Here is a 21,545-nt window from a genome sequence, read left to right on the forward strand (position 1 = left end):
GTTCGAGATTTGGGCCTGATATTCACCTAAGCCTGTGTGAGGGTCCGAGGTCCAATAGACCCAAGTGTACAAATTTTTTTTTATTTTTTATTTTTGCAAAAGACCCAAGTGTAGAATAGGAACAAATAAATTTGTGGTTTATCAAATTTGGATACTGACTTGATAACATAACACGAAAATGCTAGAAACGACCATATAGATAATGGGTAAGATGAGGATGATACACTTCGATTGTGTTTATAGTCTACAACTAGTCCGTTAGGGGTTGAGTATGATTTGGTTGGGTGTTTAACACTTTAACTTGAACAGTAAATCCGGGTTGATTATGATTTGGTTGAGTGTTTAATCGTATTCGATTTAGTTAATATACGGAGATATCAATTATCAATATTAACAACTATTCACCTAAAATATGAATTAGATCTGAGTTTCCACATATTAGCAAGATTCATATGTAGATTGACACAAATTGATTCCGACACAACTTGATTCATTGATAACCGTACTTGTACCATATTACCTCTTTTATGATACTAGATATAATATTCTTGTATTGACCATTTAGTTTTCATAAAGTATAGAATGGTACATAGCACACGACTAGACTTTGACTTATACACAAGTTCACCATATATGAGGCAACTTAGTTTATATATATGGTACAGAGAACTGAGGGAAGGTCTATATGGAAGTATGCTCAGCACCCCAGCCTGAAGGACAAAATGTGATCACATACTCATTAGCCTTGCAGTTCACCAATGGAGGTGGTGAATCATAAGCATAGCTGTAATAGGAGGGACATGCATCTTTGAATATCTTGGAGTACACACTTGGCTTGCATTTTTCTGGAGTTCCATACTGATTTCTGCAACAAAATGAGTCCTTGTTAAATGCCAAGCAGGCACTTTTGCAAGCCACCACTTCTCCTTTGCTGTTCAAAACCTGAAGCTCTTCCGGACACCTTGTTTTCAAGTCTCTCAAGCACCCACTAATACTACAATTCGATGCTACTGGCCTCAACATGACTGAAATCGGAAGATTGTATCCATCAACCAAGCTCACATCATAGTAATTTGGCAAGCCTTTGTCAGCTTGAAGTGCAATTTGCACCAATGTCACTGGTGGAGTGCCTATCAGTCCATTGCAAGCCAGTCTTCCATCACAGTCTCCAGTTTCACAAGCAGGGCTCCAATTAGAGGCAAAGTTGCATCCTGTTCGGCCCCAAATCCTACCGCTCCATGACCACGGTGCAGTAATGCGCTTAGTCTGGCCAGCCGAGAGGGAGAAGCCGCCGTCAGCTATCACCGGTTGTCCATTGTTGGGAGCAGTTGCAGGCCATATGGGAAAGGGGCACTTATTGTGAATGTAAAACGTAACTGTGTGCGCTACTCCGTGTCCTGCAATTCAGTACTATCATATAGTAAAGTTCAAGAACTTTAACATTGGAAAACTACAAAATCTAATTCAATGATGGCAATCAATTTTGTTCATTACCAAAGAGCATGCAACTCCATGTTAGAACCAGGGAAAAAGAAGCAACAAACACTGGCAGCTTCATGATTCTGATGCATTGCTTAAACTTTCAGATGTTACATACTTTTATACTTGTAGGAATAAATACTTCTTCTTCTTAGATTGCACTTCAAGATTTGATGTGGACAATCTTTAAGCATTGCCATCTATTAAAGCTCTTAAAATATGGAAGTATGGAACCAACAAACTTGAATTGAAATGTCATTTGATTTGGGAAATGACATCTATCAGAATCAACACAATGAAAATCACCTCTAACAGGCCACATGTAAATCCTCAGGTGGGCAGTGATTATCAACAGAAAACCCAGAATTTTTTTTTTTTTGGTTGACAATCAAGTCCCAACTTTAAGCCATCCAATTATAGAAATAAAGGCAGGAGCTTTATGATGATGCAAGACTAGTGCCATAAAAACCTATTTTCCTTTACATGATTGAGGCAACACAAAATTTCAGATAATCAGAGGCAATTAATGTGGTAATCAAAAAATTGAACACAGTCCCCATGGTCATAGCTCTTACTTCCTTGCTATGGTTTATTCTATTCCAGAATTCAGATAATATATTATAACAAATGCGCTTGTATTTCTTTCCCATTTTAATAACAAATAAATCAAAAAAATTGAATGACTTGCTCATTTTGGTTCATTCAGTTTGTCTCAGAAAATGAATAAAATCAAAGTTTCCTGCTTCTGGCAAACATAGATATGGAAGAGGTCATTTACAGCACCAGGGTGGGTTACCTTATTTTCCCCTTCTTCTGTCAAATTCAGAGGACCCAGAATATCCAAAGGGATCCTCATTGCATCAATTGCTCTTACCAAAACCACTATGATCATATCTCACCAAAAATATGAAGGTACATTGTAGCTGTTTCACCAATGCATCCAACTCATCCTTATTGAAACGTCAATCTCCACAGATGAATTGCCCACCAACCCAAATTGATCAGCTTTTAAACCAAAATAACAGTATTGGGTGAGCCTCTGTTCTTCATTATTATTAAAACTCCCGGAGCCAAAGAGTGTGCTGCTCTTTAAAAACACGTATAGGTGAGTGTAATGTGTCTCTGGTGATTAGAAAAATCTCAGAGGCTTTTGTCGTTCTCGTAAAGAGGGATTCTTTCTTCTTTCTTTCTATATTTCTCTATGTTTGGTTTTGTCTTCAAGCTGTAACATTTTCTGGGACAGAGAGAGGGGGTAAGAAAATGGACTCAAGCCCCAACCCAAGTCTGTACTAGCAACTACTCATCGGTTCTCTCACTCTCACACCAAAATTTCAAATTTTGAATACCACCAAGGCTATATCTCTCATTTTTGGGTCCCTATGCTCACCTCTCTTGGCGCCCGCTTCACTCTTTGACCACCTCGGGTCACACCCAACTCCCAAACCTTGACCACCAACCCTCCATTTTAACCGAACCCTCATTTTCTCCAAGTATTTTCGTCTTCATTTTCAACTGTCATGGAAAAACAGCCGCAGAAACCCGAAAGCAGCAATGAGCTCGTCAGCCAAGATCTTAGCCCCTTCAACAACAGCTTCAGCATTAGTCTCAGTCTCTGCAGCAGCTCCGACAGCGTCAGCAGCAGCACCAACGACGTCAGCAACGACTCCTCAGCCGAGACCAAGAAGAGTTCCAACAATGCGGAGTCAGACGAGGTGGCCAAAGGGTCGGAAGAATCCACGGCAGCCGAGACGGAGGAGGTAACATTCCGGCGGATTTGCCCGTCGAAGCCGCACAAAGGGAATGATATTCGATGGGACGCGATTCAATCCGTGAAGGCCAAAGAAGGCGAGTTGGGTCTGAATCATTTCAGGCTGTTGAAGAAGCTTGGATGTGGGGATATAGGGAGTGTGTACTTGGCTGAGTTGAGAGGGATTGGCTGCGTTTTCGCGATGAAAGTAATGGACAAGGGAATGTTGGCTGGGAGGAAGAAGCTGATGAGGGCTCAGACTGAGAGAGACATATTGGGGTTATTGGACCACCCGTTTCTTCCCACCCTTTATTCCAATTTCGAGACGGACAAGTTTTCTTGCTTGTTAATGGAGTTTTGCAGCGGCGGGGATCTTCATACGCTCCGGCAGCGCCAGCCGGGGAAGCATTTTACTGAACAAGCAGCCAGGTTTGTCTCCCATTCTTGACATTGAATGCCTTCTATCTTTAATTTTAAGCTCATAATAGAAATGCGGTTGTTGTTTGTGATTGGAACGGTGTGAAATCTGTCTACTTACCTTGAAGGTTTTTGAAGTTTCATTTTTAAAGATTGAAACTTTTATGGGTGGAGTTTTTTGAGTTCAACAATTCTATCACTCTCTGAACAATCTGTTTATGGTTTTGTTGATTCCTCAACTGTAAAGAATTTGGTGGCTGTTTACTGTTAATGTCGGTATTAAATGGCTCTGTACCTCTGGTGATAAGTTTACAGTTAGTTTTGGTGTAAATTAACTTCCGGTAGTACTATCTTTATGACTGTCAGCAATTTATGAGACTTTGTTGTCTTGTCTGTTGCAGGTTTTATGCTTCAGAAGTGCTTCTTGCTCTTGAGTATCTGCACATGATGGGAGTGGTGTACAGAGACTTGAAACCCGAAAATGTACTAGTGAGGGAGGATGGACATATCATGCTTACGGATTTTGATTTATCATTGAGATGTAAGGTGTGTCCTACTCTTGTTCAGTCCAGCGTCGAGTCATCTTGTGCAATACCCACATACTGCATTCAACCAGCTTGCATTGATCCAATTCCAGCCTGCAAACTACCGGTTTGTGTTCAGCCCTCTTGCTTGCAACCTTCTTGCTTTACACCTCGATTCCTAAGGTCCAAATCAACAAAGGAGAAAACTGAAAGAACGAATTTGGGGAGTTCAGATTCGATGCCTGAACTTATTGCTGAACCAACTAATGCGCGGTCCATGTCATTTGTTGGAACTCATGAGTATTTAGCTCCTGAGATCATAAGAGGAGATGGTCATGGCAGTGCTGTTGATTGGTGGACTTTCGGAATCTTCTTGTATGAGCTGCTTCATGGGAGGACACCGTTTAAAGGGAATGGAAATCGGGAGACATTGTTTAATGTCGTTGGTCAGTCACTTAAGTTCCCTGATGGATCCAATGTTAGTTTTGCTGCAAAGGATTTGATCAGGGGCCTCCTTGTAAAGAACCCTCAAAAGAGACTAGGCTTTAAAAGAGGTGCTACAGAGATTAAGCAGCATCCCTTCTTTGCAAGTGTCAATTGGGCTCTCATTCGCGGCACGCAGCCTCCAGAAGTCCCAAAACCACTTGATCTTGCCCTTTTAAACCAGGCATTCAAGTCTGCAGCGCCTCAAAATGACAAGGGAGCTGCAGAGACAAATCGGTTACCAGGTCCATATTTAGATTTTGAATTTTTCTGATATGAACTTTGATGGGATAGCAAAAGGGTTGTAGGCAATCATTCTTGTGACAAATTTTGGTGCTTATATCATGCCCCTGAGTGAATCTTATGTTCTTCACACAATTATTACAATGGCTGGCCTCCCAAGCGCTTTCAGATCCTGCCTTTGTGCGGTAACCATATGCTGCAGTCTAAATTGGCCCCGGAAAATGTCTGAAGCTTTACCTGAAAATGCACTTTTGAAAAAGGAAATATTGAACTGGACAACACAGAAAAAATGAACCGTGATGTTGTCTCCCTGGCACATTGATATCCCTTTAGCTCTTTATTGGTGTGGGATTCTGCTTTTCTTGAATTGTTCCAGGCGGTTCTTTTGCTTCTTTATTCCTATGCAGCCAGGCTTTTCTTTATGCTTATAGCCTTATACTTTAATCAATAATCACAGTGTCCTTTTCCTGGTTCTTAAGAAACAAAAGAGAGCATATTGATTCCCAACCTAGCTATGAAGAAAATGAATAAGAATGACAGGTGAATCCTTGTTTACGGCATTGAGCCAAACAACCAAAATTCAGCTCTAAAATTAACTCCAGAACGAGGAAATCCTTGTGCCATTTTGTAATTGGAAACGTTTATTTTCTTCATCATCTCCGTGACCAACGAATCGGTGTCATTTAATCACCTAAACTGAAGTCGAAATGATAAAAGGTTGTGATACTAACGTCCTATATATATTATTGTTTGTAGGCATAATTGCTGATTTGTTACCCTAACTTTCATCTTGGTGTCAATTTGTTACTGTAACTTTTATTTCAGCTAATTTGCTACCCTAACTTTTCTAAATTAACCAATTTGCTACCATAGCTTTTATTTTAGCCAATTTGCTACCCTTCCATTAAATTTGCTACTTTAGGCTTTCAAGATTAACCAATTTACTTATTAAAATTTCAATACCGACCAACTTTAACCTTCGATTTTTATAATTAATTCATGTTTGAATGAAGAAACGAACAAATTAAAATGATAAAAATGTAGCAAATTGGTTGATTTTGAAAACATAAGGTAGCAAATTGGCATAAATAATAGTTAGGGTAGCAAATTGGTTAATTATAAAAAGTTAGGGTAGCAAATTAGTTAAAATGAAAGTTAGGGTAGCAAATTAATACCAAAGTAAAAGCTATGATAGGAATTTGGCTAAAAAGTCTTGTTTGTAAACCATCACATTTGGTTGAGTTTATAAGAGCTAACCTACTTACCTACATATAGAGGACCCTCCAACCTGTGTTCCATTATTGACGTTGATTCAAGTTAAATTCAATCGACTCTTATTGGTCATGAGGAGGAACAGTTCTAGCATGACCTCCCGGCACAAATTAGTCTCTCTAGTTAGGCCTAGAAAATATTTTTAGGAACCATGTAATCGATCTCGATCAAGGAAAGTAAAAATAACTCCTTCTGTTGTAACCTCTTGAGAAGATCAATTTGGATTAATTTGTAAGCTCTACAACAATGTGCATAAGCATGAGACTTGCCGAATCATTAATTCATCATCATATAAGCACATAGAAGATGAAAGTTATGGATATTCCGCATGTATCCAATACAAAATGAAGCATCCAGTGGTGAAAGTGATAGCTCCTAGTTCTTAATAGGATGGATAAGAATAATTCTGATACGTACACTATCTGAAAATTATTGATTAATTGCCTTATCGCTCCAAGTATGTATAATGCAAATCTTTACATTATGTGGAAAATGACATATAATCTTAAATATGTCACTTTTCCATATGATACTTAAGTTCTGTTATATATTCTGAGCTAGCTCTAACCTCTATATTATCAATGGCAGATTTCGAAGTCATATATGGAGTGTCATTGGGGCCACTTGTGGTCCGAGCAAAACAATAGAGAAGGAAACAAAATTCAAGCATCTTTATAACTGAGGCAACGACGATGGAAGAACAAGACGAGCAATGGCGGGATAAACAAAGATGTCCCCATCAATTTTGTTTATGAGGCTTGGTTCTCCCCAAAGATAACCAAACCCTAAACTCTATGGGTTCGGCCTGTATACACTACACATTTGTATGACATACATCAATCCGTGAGTCGTCTGATCGTTTAGTAATTCAAAATTCAAAACGATCGGACGGCTCACGGTTTGATGTATGTTATACGTGTATAGTAGAAAAGTCCAAACCCTATACTTTTAGGATAACCAAACCCCTACTCCCCAAAGATCATCTGTCTACCTTTTATTGGTTCATAAGTGATGTTTAGTACCCCTTTGATGCGTTAGGTTGATCAATTTATTGATAAAATAAATGTAATAAAAACTTGATAACGAAATCGCTAATTACATTATTCATAGTTCTCGTAATATAGAAGATGATGAAGGATATATAGCTAATCCGGTAAACCGTGATACTAATTTCAGTAATTTGGACAAGCTACACAAATATAACTATAGCATGTGAATATTCATTTTTTAAGTTGCCCTCTGAAAATGATCATTTACCGTATATATATGATCTAGAACATTTCAATATTCAAAACTGATGACCATGCTTTTCCGAGCAATGAGGATTACAAACCAAGTACTTTGTATTCATGGTTAGCATCTTAAAGAAGCGAAATTCATCATTGTCGATTAACTAACACGAGAGATTAGTCATGCATGGCTAGCTGCTACTACTACAACTCTACAACATTGTCTTTCTCGTTCCATACACTAAAGTACATTGACATCGGCGATTCCGAAGCTTTTGTCACCATTACCAGATTTCTTTTCGTAAATCTCGGCGCCACTGTCATTGGTCTCATAAACCAAAACCCTTGTCCCATGCACTTCTACTAATCCTTATATATAAGTACCCACAATTACTTAACCCCCAGTTAACCAGGTGCTAATTAACATTTTGATTAGTAATATGGTTAACCCACTGCCTAGCCCTGTTTCAACTTCTCCCATGGAAAAAGACCACCTCCCTACCTTCCCAACCATCGATAAATGCCCGTCCATCGGCCGCGAAAAACACACCGTTATCGCGGACATGGACGGGACTCTACTCCGCGGACGGAGCTCATTTCCCTACTTTGCCCTAGTGGCTTTCGAAGTCGGCGGCATTTTGAGGCTTCTTTTTTTGCTCTTGGCCTCGCCGCTTGCTGGTGTTCTCTACTACTTCGTCTCTGAGTCAGCCGGCATACGTGTCCTCGTGTTCGCGACTTTCGCGGGCATGAAAGTCGCGGACATTGAGTCCGTGGCACGCGCGGTGCTGCCGAAATTCTACTCCGCTGACTTGCACTCTGAAACATGGAGAGTCTTCTCGTCGTGCGGGAAACGTTGCGTTTTGACGGCCAACCCGAGAATCATGGTGGAGGCGTTTTTGAAGGAGTTTTTGGGGGCTGACTTGGTTCTCGGGACAGAGATTTCCACCTACAGAGGTAGAGCTACCGGCTTTGTCCTAAATCCTGGGATTGTCGTCGGAAACAACAAAGCTGACGCTCTCAAAAAAGCTTTTGGAGCCGACGCTCCTGATATTGGACTTGGTGACCGGAAAACCGACTATCCATTCATGAAGCTTTGCAAAGAGAGCTACGTTGTTCCGGCTAAGCCGGAAGTGGAGCCTGTGAGTCACGACAAATTGCCTAAGCCGATAGTATTCCACGACGGCCGGCTGGTCTCGAAACCAACTCCGTTGATGGCCTTGCTCACCATTCTTTGGATTCCGGTCGGTTTCGTTTTGGCTTGCTTACGTATTGCTGCCGGTTCATTGCTTCCTATGCCGGTCGTGTACTATGCTTTTTGGGCTTTAGGTGTTAGGGTTTATGTCAAGGGCACCCCACCACCTCCGGCTAAGAAGTCAACAGGTCAAACGGGAGTTCTCTTCATTTGCTCACACCGAACCCTACTCGATCCCATCTTCCTCTCCACCGCTCTCGGCCGTCCGATCCCGGCAGTCACATACTCTCTCTCGCGTCTCTCAGAGATAATCTCGCCCATCAAAACCGTCCGGCTAACCCGGGACAGGGCCGCCGACGCCAACATGATCAAGAAACTTCTAGAACAAGGTGACCTAGTCATATGCCCCGAGGGCACAACATGTCGAGAACCATTTCTACTTCGGTTCTCGGCGTTGTTTGCCGAGCTCACAGACAAGCTCGTTCCGGTGGCAATGGCCAACCGGATGAGTATGTTCCACGGTACAACGGCTAGGGGGTGGAAGGGGATGGACCCGTTCTACTTCTTTATGAACCCTAGCCCTGCTTATGAAGTAACTTTTTTGAATAAGTTGCCTAGCGAGTTAACTTGTGGAGCAGGCAAGTCGAGCCATGAGGTGGCCAACTATATACAGCGGACGATCGCAGCGAGCTTGTCGTATGAGTGCACGACGTTTACGAGGAAGGACAAGTACAGAGCTCTGGCCGGGAATGATGGCACGGTGGCGGAGAAACCTGCTAATGGCAAGAAGATTATGGGATGCTAGAAGTGATATATTGATATTATAGATACCAAAAGTGTGGTTTTTGTTTCTGATTACTTTGGATTTAATCTGTAACAATGTTAGAATAATCATGATCACATACAAGTGCATGGTAAGAATTAATCTAGTAGTACTTAGTTTATTTCTCTCCAATTTGATCTATCTATCTAGCTATCTATCAAGCTATATCGTCGATCATATGCATGTATATCGAATTGATATCGATCATTCAAAACTAGGACATATAGAGGTAGTCAATTTTCATTCTACAACTGGGATCTTAAGGCGCGCTTGGATAGTGTAACACTAGAAATTTCTAAAACATGTCATGAATGTGATGTTGTGAAGAGCAAATTAATTTATAAATGGCTTTTTAGCCAATTTACTATCTTAACTTTTACTAAGGTGTCAATTTGCTACCATATTTTTTTTCTCTGCGATTTTCCTACCCTACTTTCACAATTAGCCGAATTGCTACCTAACAGTCAAATAAACCAATTTCAGTTATCTTTTCCGTGAAGAGCTCAACACCCACTATGCACATGAGGCTATTTTCGTAATTTGCTTCAATTTTTGGGATTGTGAGAGCAATGGAGTTCGTTCCTTGCACAATACTGGTAATTCCTCTTCTTTCTTCATCACATCTCTCACCTCAACCAAACAAAAATATCAAAAAATCAAAATCAAAGAAACTGTAGAAATTGGGATTAGGAAGTGGAGACTGCATTTGATAGATCACCATTGTGATCTGCATCTTCATCAAATATCTGCACCTTCATCATTAATTCAACAGATTGGGTACTTTCTCATATCTGCATCTTCATCTTCTCAGACCAGATTTGCGTTTCATCTTCAGATTGCTTATTCGGTAATCCTCCGCTATACCGATCTCGTACCGGAATTTCGGCATACTAATTCTTCGGTAGCTGACGCCGGTGTTTTGGCAGCAAATTTCGAAAACCAATCATATATACCTTGCTTTCGGTTGATGAGAATTGGGCTCGGTTGACAACCAAATTCATCCATGGAGGAATACCCCTTCTCTCTCCTTTCCCCAATTCGAATAAGCAATCGGAAACCCACATAGCAGCTCGATCTTGTCCGCGTCCTCGTCCTCGTCCGTCCACAGCCGCTCGAAAAGCCTTCTCCATTCTTTGAGCGCCACCAATGGCTTCCGGTCTCATCCATAGATATTTCAGGTAAATCACAAAAATGCCCTCACATAATAATACACCACTTGACGGAAAACATAACAGAAGATGACTGATTTAACAGTTGGGTAGCAATTCGGTTAATTTGTGAAAGTTAGGGTAGGAAAATGGCAGAGAAAAAATGTATGGTAGCAAATTGACACGCTAAAAAGCCTTTATAAATTCGGTAAATTGTAGTATATATGTGTTTGGCAATTTGATAAACATTATTTTTTTAAATGACCCGAACAGTACAATTGCATTTTCCCTAATATATATGATTCTCTCTTATTTGATTAGGACTGGCTTTCCTGGTTTCCAGAGACTTCATGTTTCATAGTTCTACTAGGTTTTGACCTAATTTCAATTTCTTATTGGTACTAATAATGCTACCAATACTTGTATAGACAACCTTATAAGAAAGAGATCGGAGAAAACAAAAACAGAAGAAGATCGAAAAGGATTGTAAAAAGTAAATCTGTAGAAGTTACAGGCACCACCTTGTCTACGCCATGGCTTCTTCGGATCACTCGTGTGGGAAGAACGATTGTTTTTGTGTATCAAGGTAAGCATGTGTAATCTGTTCTTCTTAAGTGTCGACGTTTGCGTTTATGTGCGGAAGCTATGAGCTTATGATGTTTACAGTTGATTATCATTCTACTAAATTAAAAGATTTTTCGTTATATCAACATAAAGAGCTTACATCTTATAAGCTGAAATTTTCATCTGAGCTATATCTTATGATGATCTGAATCTTACCACGAAGGGTATAGTCGTTTTCCTTACTGTATCTAATTATGATGTAATTTCGTCGATCATATCCACGTCAAGTGCATGCATACCACAATAATTCATATTATTATTATTTTTAGATCTTAATTTTCAATATATTGATGGAATATATGTGTGCATTTCCAGTGTTGGATCCGTTATCAGATTGAAGAGAGGTCCGTCTTCTGCTACATTTGATCCGACTCGCGTCACTCAGCTCTCATCGAAACCAAGGTCTTGTTTGTTTTCTAAATTTCGCATTTTCATGGCTCAATGTTGATTATTTCTACGCAATTGACCTTGTTCCTTCTCGTGATCTGCAGGGCTTTTCTGTACAAGGGTTTTCTCTCGGAGGAGGAGTGTAATCATCTGATTAATCTGGTAATTCGTTTCAGTTTTGCGTCTTTTCTTTTTTATCCTTGTGATTTAGCACAGATATTAGGCGTGTTTGGTTCAAAATGTGGTTTGAAGTTTGGATTTTGATTCGTGTGAATATTGGGGATATAGGCGCCCAAAGATAAGAGGAAGGCGTCAATGGTGAAAGATAAGAATTCTGGTAAGACTTATAATTCTGATGGGCGGACGAGCACCGGAGTGTTCCTTTGGATAGCTCAAGTGAGTGGTTTTTCACTTTTTCTTTTTGGTTTTAGATATTTAGCATTGTATAAAGATTGTACGTACTCAACTTATGTTTTGGTGTTTTATACAAAACTGAAGGCATGATTTCTGAAAATTGACAGAGAGCATTACTGTTCAAACATTGTTAAAAGTTTCGAGCTTCAGTTTAGCTCCAAATTCATTGTGCATTTCATGTGCCCAGAAAATGCAATCCATCTCTTCTTACTATGTTTTCTGTACGTACTTATCGGATTTTTGAACTTGCGATGCTTACTTGGTGCTATTTGTTCTTCTGAAGGATGAAATAGTCAAATAGATTCCAACATTGAGTCCAGATGTGCTGCATGGACCTGTCTTCCAATTGGTATGTATTTCGAATTCGTTTATTTATTTGAACTGATGAGAAACTGTCCTATTTTATCTTTATTGATGTTATTGTTTTTTCTTTTGTTCTCTAATCAGAGAATGGGGAGGGATTGCAGATAATATTGCACTATGATCATGGTCAAAAGTATGCGCCACATTACGATTCTTCTAGTGACAAAGCTGATCAAGAATTGGGCGGCCACCGTGTTGCCACTGTACTGATGTATCTCTCCAATGTTGAAAAGGGTGGGGAAACAGCTTTTCCCAAAGCGCAGGTGAATGCTTGCTTGCAACCCTAGCCTGAATTTTCATGCCTTAAAATTTCTCTTATAGTCTTATATATACCTTTGCAATTTCAATGGTTTTCTTTTATCATGTGCCAACAGCTGATGGAAACGATTGAAGCCAAGGATGGGATCTTGTACGATTCTGCTAAAAAGGGCTTTTCTGGTACCACATTTTGATACCTGCTATCTTTGCTTATTGGATTTTTACGTAATCGATCTATTACATACATTTTGTTTTCGACTCTTTGTTTCCCTTATTACAGAGAAACCTATCAAGGGTGATGCCTTGCTGTTCTTCAATCTTCTTCCTGATGCAACAATCGATCAGAACAGTGTGCATGGGAGTTGCCCTGTCATTGAGGGTGAGAAATGGGCTGCAACCAAGTGGCTTCATGTGAGAGCCTTCCAAAACTTTATACCCAAAGTTGCCGGAGCTCGCGGCTAGTAATCCTAAAATAGTTCTACGACGGCCGGCTGCTAGTTTCGCAACCAACTCCGTTGCTGGCTTAAAGGTCTTGCAGAGTTAGACTGGACTAATTGTGCCATTGGAATTTCAATACGTAGCAGATATAGGAATTTGCCTATACGACAATGTGACGTAGAAACCACTGTGGAAGCTCTTTGTTTGTGCCCTAATTTTCGTTAGGTTTTGTTTGCCTTTATTTGATACTTGACTATAGGTTTTTGGTGTATGTGTGGGATTAGACGAGGGAATGTGAAAGCATTGAACTTTGATTTCTCAGCGTTTTGATTTTTTCTTAGAAGGTTGTTTTTGGAAGGTAAATGCTTGCGATGTTATGTAAGTTTATATGTTTGCGTTATTGCGTATCATGTAAGTTATTAGGGTTTGGCTGAACGGTATAACATGCCTATCACTAAGGAGGAGGAGGTTCAGCAGGGGGGTCCAACAGGGGGTGGTTGGTTGAAAATTCTGCCTGTGTTTCCAGCAGGCATGCTATGCCTGACGGCATAGCAGAATTTTCTAAGTTATTAAAGACTATATATGTATCGAACAAAAATGAGAACGTACGTATTACATTAGAACATAATGTAAATCAAATGTATGACTATTGTTTGTTGATTATACGTTCGTAACTTCGTACTCTTTGACATTAATTTCTTAATTGAATTTCTAAAAATAAAAAGAAAAGGGAAAATTGAAATCGATTCAACCTAATTTCGTGTGATCTTAGAAACATAAAATTTCCGCGAATGGAAAGCAAACAGATTAAATAATGTGGACGTATGTAACTAAGTACAACATATTTGTTGTTTCATACTAGAGACCGCCCTGATTTTCCAAACCCCACTGTATGTCCCGAATGGCAAAAAAATTCCAGACAATAACAAAGGCAGATCTGACCCAGTTTCCAGTAGCCAACAGCCCCTAAGATTTTCAGTGGGCGCCCCTCTTCCTTTGTCTTAAACTCTCAACTCTCTCCCTTTTGACATTTCAAAACAAAACCCCCTTCACATTTTTTTTTTCTTCCCAAAAACCCACAGTCTTCTTCTTCTTCTTCTTCTTCTTCCTCTCTCTCTATTCCACAATCAATTCTCCCCCAAATCAAAAAACCCTAGATTTCATTTCTCTCCCCCATGGATTCCCGCCTCCTTCTCGCTCTTTCCCTCTGCTTCTTCTTCCTCCTCCCTCACGTCTCCCATTCCAGAGCTCGAGTCAAGAACCTGATCGACCTCAAGCAAACGTATATATCTGATTTCGTGTTGTTAATTTTTATTGAAAGCTTGGATTTTTAATGATTTGATGGATTGTTTTGTGTGCATTTGCAGTGTGGGATCCGTGATCAGAATGAAGAGAGGTCCTTCTTCTTCTACATTTGACCCGACTCACGTCTCTCAGCTCTCATGGAAACCCAGGTCTTGTTTTCTTTCTCTCAATTTCGCATTTTTATTGCTCAATTTTGATTTTTTATACTCAATTGACCTTGTTTGGTTTGTTTTCGTGATTTGCAGGGCATTTTTGTACAAGGGTTTTCTTACTGAGGAGGAGTGTGATCATCTGGTCAATCTGGTAATTCATTTCGGTTTTTTATTTTTATTTTTTATTTTTTATGCGTGTGATTCAGGGCAGAGATTAGTTGTGTTTGATTGACAATGTGGTTTAAAGTTGTGGATGTTAATTCGTGTGGATTTTTGGGGATTAGGCCAAGAATAAGCTGGAGGTGTCGATGGTGGCTGATAATGAGTCTGGTAAGAGTATAAAGAGTGAAGTGCGGACGAGCTCTGGAATGTTCCTTGCGAAAGCTCAGGTGAGTGAGTGAGTTTCGTCGGTTTTAAATAGTTAACATTGTATAAAGATTGTTTCTTTAGTTGATGCTTTTCGTTGGATTGTTTTGGTTGTTAATGTGCATTGCTTTGAGATGCTCTATAAATTAGTTTGCCTTGACATTTTGAACATTGCGTGATGCCTGTCATGGTACTGCCAACTCATACTAGTTCTTCTAGGTAGTTTTGAACTTGCTAAGTCAGCATATTTCTCAGCTTATTGTTGGTCTTTTTGTCTGTTGTCCGAGTGCTGGTATTGTGACTAAAACTTCTGAAAGTCACACTATGGATTAGCATGGTTTTATACGAAATAGGTGGAAATTGAATCAAGTGCATGTGTAAGGGTGATTGTACTCAAATTATGTTTTGGTTGTTTATACAAAATGGAAGGCAGAGAGCATTACTGTTTGAACCTTGTTATAACAAGTAAAGTTTCCAGCTTTGATTTAGAACCAAACTCATCATGCATTTCCTGTGCTCTGCATGATAACTACATTCCATCATACTGTGTAGCTCATATATGGTGCATGCCCAGAAAATGCAATCCATCTTCTCTTACTATGTTGCCTGCACTTCTCGAATTTTTGAACTTACAATGCTTACTTGGTGCTGTTTGTTCTCCTTGAAGGATGAAGTAGTTGCCAACATTGAGACTAAGATTGCTGCATGGACCTTCCTTCCAATTGGTAAATATTTCGTTTATCTAATGAACAGATTAGAAACTGCCCATTTTATCTTTATTGATGTTAGTTTTTTGTTTGTTTTTGGGGTTCTCTAATCAGAGAATGGGGAGGCAATGCAGATACTGCATTATGAAAACGGTCAAAAGTATGAGCCACATTACGACTATTTTCATGACAAAGCTAATCAAGAATTAGGTGGCCACCGTGTTGCCACTGTATTGATGTATCTCTCTAATGTTGAAAAGGGTGGTGAAACAGTCTTTCCCCAAGCACAGGTGAATGCTTACTTGCAACACTGAATTTTCATGCCTGAAAGTTCTCTTACCTTTGGGATTTCAACGGTCTTCTTTTATTATGCCAACAGGTGAAAACGGTTGAAGCCAAGGACGAGGTCTTGTCTGATTGTGCTAAAAATGGCTATTCTGGTACTACATTTTGATAACTGCCATCCTTGTCTATGCTTAGTTCTCTAACTGCTCCAAATAGTCTATGTATCTTTCTGCATTTTATACAAGTTGTTAAACCCCACCCCCCCAAAAAAAAATTATGTTCTTTCCTGCATGTGTTGTAGTTCATACAGGCAGCACTATCAAGTTTTAACCCCAAATCAGTTTGAATGAGCAATGCAAGGGTCCCTAGTCAACTTTGTAACTTAATTCTGTTGAAACCTTTTTTTACTCTTATATCACGAGGGTCCATTACTTTTATGTCATAACATGTTGAACATCATCCCCATATATTTTGGTTTTCGATCCTAAAAGTACCTCTTTTTGCTTCCCTGACAGTGAAACCGTTCAAAGGTGATGCCTTGCTGTTCTTCAGTCTTCTTCCTAATGCAACAACCGATCCAAACAGTTTGCATGGGAGCTGCCCTGTCATTGAGGGTGAGAAATGGTCTGCAACCAAGTGGATTCATGTGAGATCCTTCGAAAAGTCATTGAAGAAGGCACTTAGCGGGGAGTGTACGGATGAGAATGTAAACTGCGCCACATGGGCTAAAGCCGGTGAGTGCGAAAAGAATCCTACATACATGGTGGGTTCAGCGGATCTTCCTGGGTTTTGTAGGAAGAGTTGCAAGGTCTGTTCATCTTAGGGAAGTTATGTTCCTTCTATACGGAGAGCGAGCGATCGTTATTTAGTTGTATATAACATTGAGCTCTGCCCCAGATGAACTTTCCTAGCACATTCATAATGTTCTTGCACAGCTTACTATTACAAAAATGAACGTGTAGGTCTCAAAATACCTCTCAACCCTCTCCAGTGATTCTGTTTTGACATGTCTACTTTTCATCAAATATTATCTATAATTTATGGTTATGATTTTTATACGAGGCAACGGTCATGATATTTTCCTTTCTCTTTTCTACGATACTCACAACTGTAATGAAATATGAATTCTGAGGCATGCTGTTGAAAACGAGGGCCAGTTACAGGGTGATCCCGTCTCTGAATCCTCACTTTGACATGAGCTGTTGTCTGGGAAAGAGCTCAACTACTGAACTACCTAAGCTTGGTCGTACTACAGGGAAGTTCAGTTTAGAAAAAGTTTCATTGCTCTAATAAGCCTGTATTGTGTGTAATATATCTACAGGGAAGTTCAGTTTAGAAAAAGTTTCATTGCTCTAATAAGCCTGTATTGTGTGTAATATATCTACGAGATGAATGCATGCTTTTGTGAGGTCATGTTAAACCATTTACTAAGAGACGAGCATGGTCATGCAATTTTGGTTATAGGGGAGCCAATACAAGTTTGCATCAGTTCTAATTTTTCTTTAAAGGAAAAAAGAGAAGTCCTTTGTTTAATTATGAATATTAGTTAATCTTACTGTGCTCTATTCACCCAATGCGAGCCTGATAGAATTGGCAATTCTGTGATGTCATGTTAAACCGTTTTCTAAGAGATGAAATTGTTCATGCAATTCTGGTTAACTGGGAGCCAAGAGGCGCATGCATTTCTTGCCTCTGCTCTCTTTGCTAAACAAAACCCTTCCCTTTCTTCATTTTAAATGTACTGGCAAACTTGCATCACCATTACATAATAATAATATTCCCCTTGATTCACATCCCTCTCTTTCTGTTTCCCTCTCTGAGATTCTCAAAATGGGAAGGCCACCTTGCTGTGATAAATCAAATGTGAAGAGGGGCCTCTGGACTGCAGCCGAGGATGCGAAACTTCTTGCTTGTGTATCCAAACATGGAGTTGGAAACTGGACTGTGGTTCCTAAGAAAGCAGGTTGAAAGTTAATTACATGATTAGTTCGATAAATTGATAGTGTTGACTACATAAATACATGTATATGAATCAATAGTTACTGTGTTAACATTTGCAGGATTGAACAGATGTGGGAAGAGCTGCAGGCTTAGGTGGACTAATTACCTCAGGCCTGACCTCAAGCATGACACCTTCACTCCTGAAGAGGAAGAGCATATTATCAACCTTCATAAGGCTATAGGAAGCAGGTCACCTTTCTATCACTTTTTCTCCTTTTGAAAAACTTTGCTTCTAGTTAGAGTAGATCTAAGACAAAGGAAATCTGTAACACTAGTCGAATTTTGACCTTTAAAGACATTAGACCATCTTTATCTATTTTCAGAAATATTACCACTCTTGAGTAGTGCTAGTACACTCTCAAACAGGGCTCCAACCCCTCGAGGATCTTCTCGAAAATGCTCGTTACCCTCTCAAGTGGTTATATTTTGAAGAACCTAAAGAAATCGATCTGATGACAGATCACTTTAGAGGGTACAATCTTGAGCTGTTTAGGTTAACAAAGATTTAAGGGAACAAGTAAAATGGAAAGATCTAAAGATGAGCTGATGATGATGATTTTGTGTATTTCATGAACTTTCCACATTTTCTGATGTGTAAGAGCTGATGTCATTGTAGTTCTAGAAGTTCATAACAAACACTACTCATACTATTAACTGTTTTAACAGCTGTATTTTGTTAGAGCTTAGAAGTGCATGCATATATAATGACTATCTCTTTCTCTCTCATAATCCCAAGTAGTTCTTATGATGGTAGCGCAGGTGGTCTCTGATTGCAAAACAACTACCAGGAAGAACAGATAATGATGTGAAGAACTACTGGAATACCAAGCTGAAAAAGAAGCTTTCCAAGATAGGAATTGACCCTGTAACCCACAAACCTATCTCCCATGTCCTCTCTGACTTTGGAAATATCACTTGCCTTCCACACCACATCGGCGACCATCTTGAGCCATCCTTTAACAACAACTTGAACACGAGCACCACATTCGTATCTGAATCAGATCCATCTTCGGGGATCACAGGACTTGCATACACCAATATGGTGATGATGAACCCCATTATGGAGTCACATGATCACTCTCATACTAGTACTCTTCCCTTCGGCTTTCTGTCTCAGTTTCAAGCGATGAATCAAGACGACAATGTGTCATTGCCTCCACACTTTTTGAATGAAGTAACTTCCTCTTGCTCATCATCATCTTCTCCTCCTGCCACTGATCTATTGAGCCCGCAATGTCATGCTTCTGCACAAGTTATCACACCATCTTCTTCTCCCTTTAATTGGAGTGAGTTTCTTCTTCAGGATCCTCTTTCATCCGCAGATCAACCCAAGCAAGAAGAAGTGTTTCATGGAGTTCTATCATCACCAGCCAATCCCACAGTTAATGGAATTCAATCTCAGTCATTTGAAGTTGGATCTTCATCAACCATTAATGGAGGTCCAAGCTTGAACAACAACAAAAATTTGGCTAATGATCACATAGCTTCTTCTTCCTTGAGTTCATTTGTGGACAGAATCATAGGTCAAGATAGTGAGATGAGGGCAGCATTGTTCCCTGAACTTTTGGATGGATCCTTTGATTATTGATGATGCTTTGACATCATAGTTAGCAATTTTCCTATAGCTAGATTACATACAGATATAAGCAAGCTTTAATTTTCTTGTCGAATTCTATCATATCTTCCATGTCACTTTAATTTCTGAACAAAATCTTCAGCATACTCTCATCTTAACAACCAAATCTTTAGGCCTTATTAACATCTACTTCTCTCTCACCATTTTCCTCAATGCAAAGCATGTGGCGTCTATCAACAATATCTCATCTGGCTACCTTAATGAAGACAATCTTGACTCTCAGAAAGTTTACTTAAAATTAGTCTACAATGATTTTTGATCTCAGGTTGAAAAAGGGTTGCATCAAATGAAAACTTGAAAAGAGCTCCTCTTCTCGCTATACTTGTCCATCAGGCTCTTCGTAACAAGTTGCAGGATAGTTGATATCTGAGGTGATATTTGTTTCATATGAATGTAGGGTGAACAAAATATAGCAAATCACATATACATCTTCCAAAAATATTTGAAACACAAATAAATCCACTTGTGTCGTTATTAAAATAAATCCACTTGTGTTGTTGTTAAACAAATAAGGACAGTTTTTAACAATTAAGGACAATTCTTTTTCTGCATGTCATGTGCCATGTTTTAATTTACCAAACTAACCCTATACCAATTAAATATGCTTTTAGAAGAGAAAAGTCTCTCATTTTGAGATTTTTCAGTAAATGGAATACAGTAGCAGATTTTTAATAACTTAGTGTAGTAGCAGTTAATTCCAGTAGAAATAGTAGCAGGGGTTAACATTTCAGTAGAAGTAGTAGCAGGGGTTAACATTTCAGTAGAAGTAGTAGCAGGGGTTAACATCCCAGTAGTAGTAGCAGTTAATTATACTAGTAGTAGTAGTAGTAGCATGGGTTAACATTCCAGTAGAAAGTAGTAGTAGAGGTTAACATCTCAGTAGAAGTAATAGCAGGTTTTCAGTGGCTCAGCTAATGTAGTAGCAGCAGCATGTTTTGCTGGAAAGCTACACTTCCAACATATGTAGTAGCAGGGTTTTAGTGGTTCAGTAAGTGCAGTAGCAGGTTTTCAGTGGTTCAGTAAGTGCAGTAGCAGGTTTTCAGTGGCTCAGCTAATGTAGTAGCATGTTTTGCTGGAAAGCTACACTTCCAACATATCTAGTAGCAGGGTTTTAGTGGTTCAGCTAGTGTAGTAGCAGCTTCAGTAAGTGCAGTAACGGGTTTTTAGTAGAGGAGGAGTTTAGTAGCAGCTAATGTAGTAGCGTGTTCAACTGGAGAGTTAGCTGCTACTACACTTCCAATAAATGTAGTAGCAGGGTTTTAATGTAGCAGTTTCAGTAAGTGCAGTAGCAGGTTTTAGAGTCGTCGATCGTTGATGAGGTGTGAACTAGTGTAGTAGCAGCTTCAATAAATTTTCAATATGGGGGCAAAAAAAAAATCATACCATACTCACCCATGTCTTCTTTTAGAGTAAAGGTTTGGTGGTGTGTTGTTAACTAGAGCACTTAGTACAATTTATTAATATATAACTAGCATTCCCTAAGTTGTGGGCAAAGAGAAGATGAGAGCATGTGAGGGAGGATGAAAAGTCAAATAAAAAAAAGAGATGAGAGGTATTGTGATGATATGATTATGGGGGCAAAAAGCTTCAAATAGCATTAATACATGAAACCTAGACAACTTCAGTTTTGCAAAACTAAAAACCCACTAGGGGCAACTTCACCCCGAATTCGCCGAGAGAGAGAGAAGATTAAGAGAGAGGCTAGATCTTTGCAAACGAAGGGGTCGACATCCTCGCCGTTGAAGATGGCGGAGGAGAGGAGGAGTTTTGAGTTCCCAACAAGTCGCCGTTATCGGTGGCCGCCGCTAGGGTTAGAGAGACCGACGAGACCTTTCATGGTGTGATGGCAGCGATAATGGTGAGGAGAGAGAGAGAGAGAGAGAGAGAGAGAGAGAGAGAGAGAGAGAGAGAGAGAGAGAGAGAGAGAGAGAGAGAGAGAGTAGTAGTAGTAGTAGTAGTAGTAGTAGTAGTAGTAGTAGTAGTAGTAGTAGTAGTAGTAGTAGTAGTAGTAGTAGTAGTAGTAGTAGTAGTAGTAGTTAGTTAGTTAGTTAG

At 39.6% G+C, this 21,545-nt stretch overlaps 5 protein-coding genes and 1 pseudogene across 5 annotated transcripts; 5 read left to right on the forward strand and 1 right to left on the reverse strand.

Annotated features, from left to right (window-relative positions):
- Positions 1-583: 583 nt before the first annotated feature.
- Positions 584-1,566, reverse strand: LOC101303137 (thaumatin-like protein-like). The gene is made up of 2 exons (XM_004302322.1): positions 1,495-1,566; positions 584-1,397 (listed from the first exon to the last, which is right to left on the reverse strand). Exons 1-2 carry the CDS (start codon positions 1,556-1,558, stop codon positions 682-684), a joined length of 780 nt encoding a protein of 259 aa, XP_004302370.1. The 5' UTR covers positions 1,559-1,566; the 3' UTR covers positions 584-681.
- Positions 1,567-2,996: 1,430 nt separating this feature from the next.
- On the forward strand, positions 2,997-4,924 carry LOC101308305 (protein kinase PVPK-1-like). Its single transcript, XM_004304910.1, has 2 exons — positions 2,997-3,655; positions 4,045-4,924. The coding sequence occupies exons 1-2, from the start codon at positions 2,997-2,999 to the stop codon at positions 4,922-4,924; spliced, it is 1,539 nt and encodes a 512-aa protein (XP_004304958.1).
- Positions 4,925-7,873: 2,949 nt separating this feature from the next.
- Positions 7,874-9,391, forward strand: LOC101308598 (glycerol-3-phosphate 2-O-acyltransferase 6-like). The gene has a single exon (XM_004304911.1). The coding sequence runs from the start codon at positions 7,874-7,876 to the stop codon at positions 9,389-9,391; it is 1,518 nt and encodes a 505-aa protein (XP_004304959.1).
- A 1,699-nt stretch (positions 9,392-11,090) lies between these two features.
- LOC101308894 lies at positions 11,091-13,065 on the forward strand (annotated as a pseudogene).
- An 831-nt stretch (positions 13,066-13,896) lies between these two features.
- LOC101303432 (prolyl 4-hydroxylase subunit alpha-1-like) lies at positions 13,897-16,987 on the forward strand. Its single transcript, XM_004302323.1, has 8 exons — positions 13,897-14,323; positions 14,409-14,495; positions 14,592-14,649; positions 14,783-14,887; positions 15,532-15,589; positions 15,686-15,861; positions 15,951-16,011; positions 16,372-16,987. The coding sequence occupies exons 1-8, from the start codon at positions 14,217-14,219 to the stop codon at positions 16,677-16,679; spliced, it is 960 nt and encodes a 319-aa protein (XP_004302371.1). The 5' UTR covers positions 13,897-14,216; the 3' UTR covers positions 16,680-16,987.
- A 699-nt stretch (positions 16,988-17,686) lies between these two features.
- LOC101309179 lies at positions 17,687-19,445 on the forward strand. Its single transcript, XM_004304912.1, has 3 exons — positions 17,687-17,819; positions 17,917-18,046; positions 18,617-19,445. The coding sequence occupies exons 1-3, from the start codon at positions 17,687-17,689 to the stop codon at positions 19,443-19,445; spliced, it is 1,092 nt and encodes a 363-aa protein (XP_004304960.1).
- Positions 19,446-21,545: the final 2,100 nt, after the last annotated feature.

The sequence above is a fragment of the Fragaria vesca genome, linkage group LG6 (genome assembly GCF_000184155.1).
Source record: "Fragaria vesca subsp. vesca linkage group LG6, FraVesHawaii_1.0, whole genome shotgun sequence".
Lineage (NCBI taxonomy): Eukaryota > Viridiplantae > Streptophyta > Magnoliopsida > Rosales > Rosaceae > Fragaria > Fragaria vesca.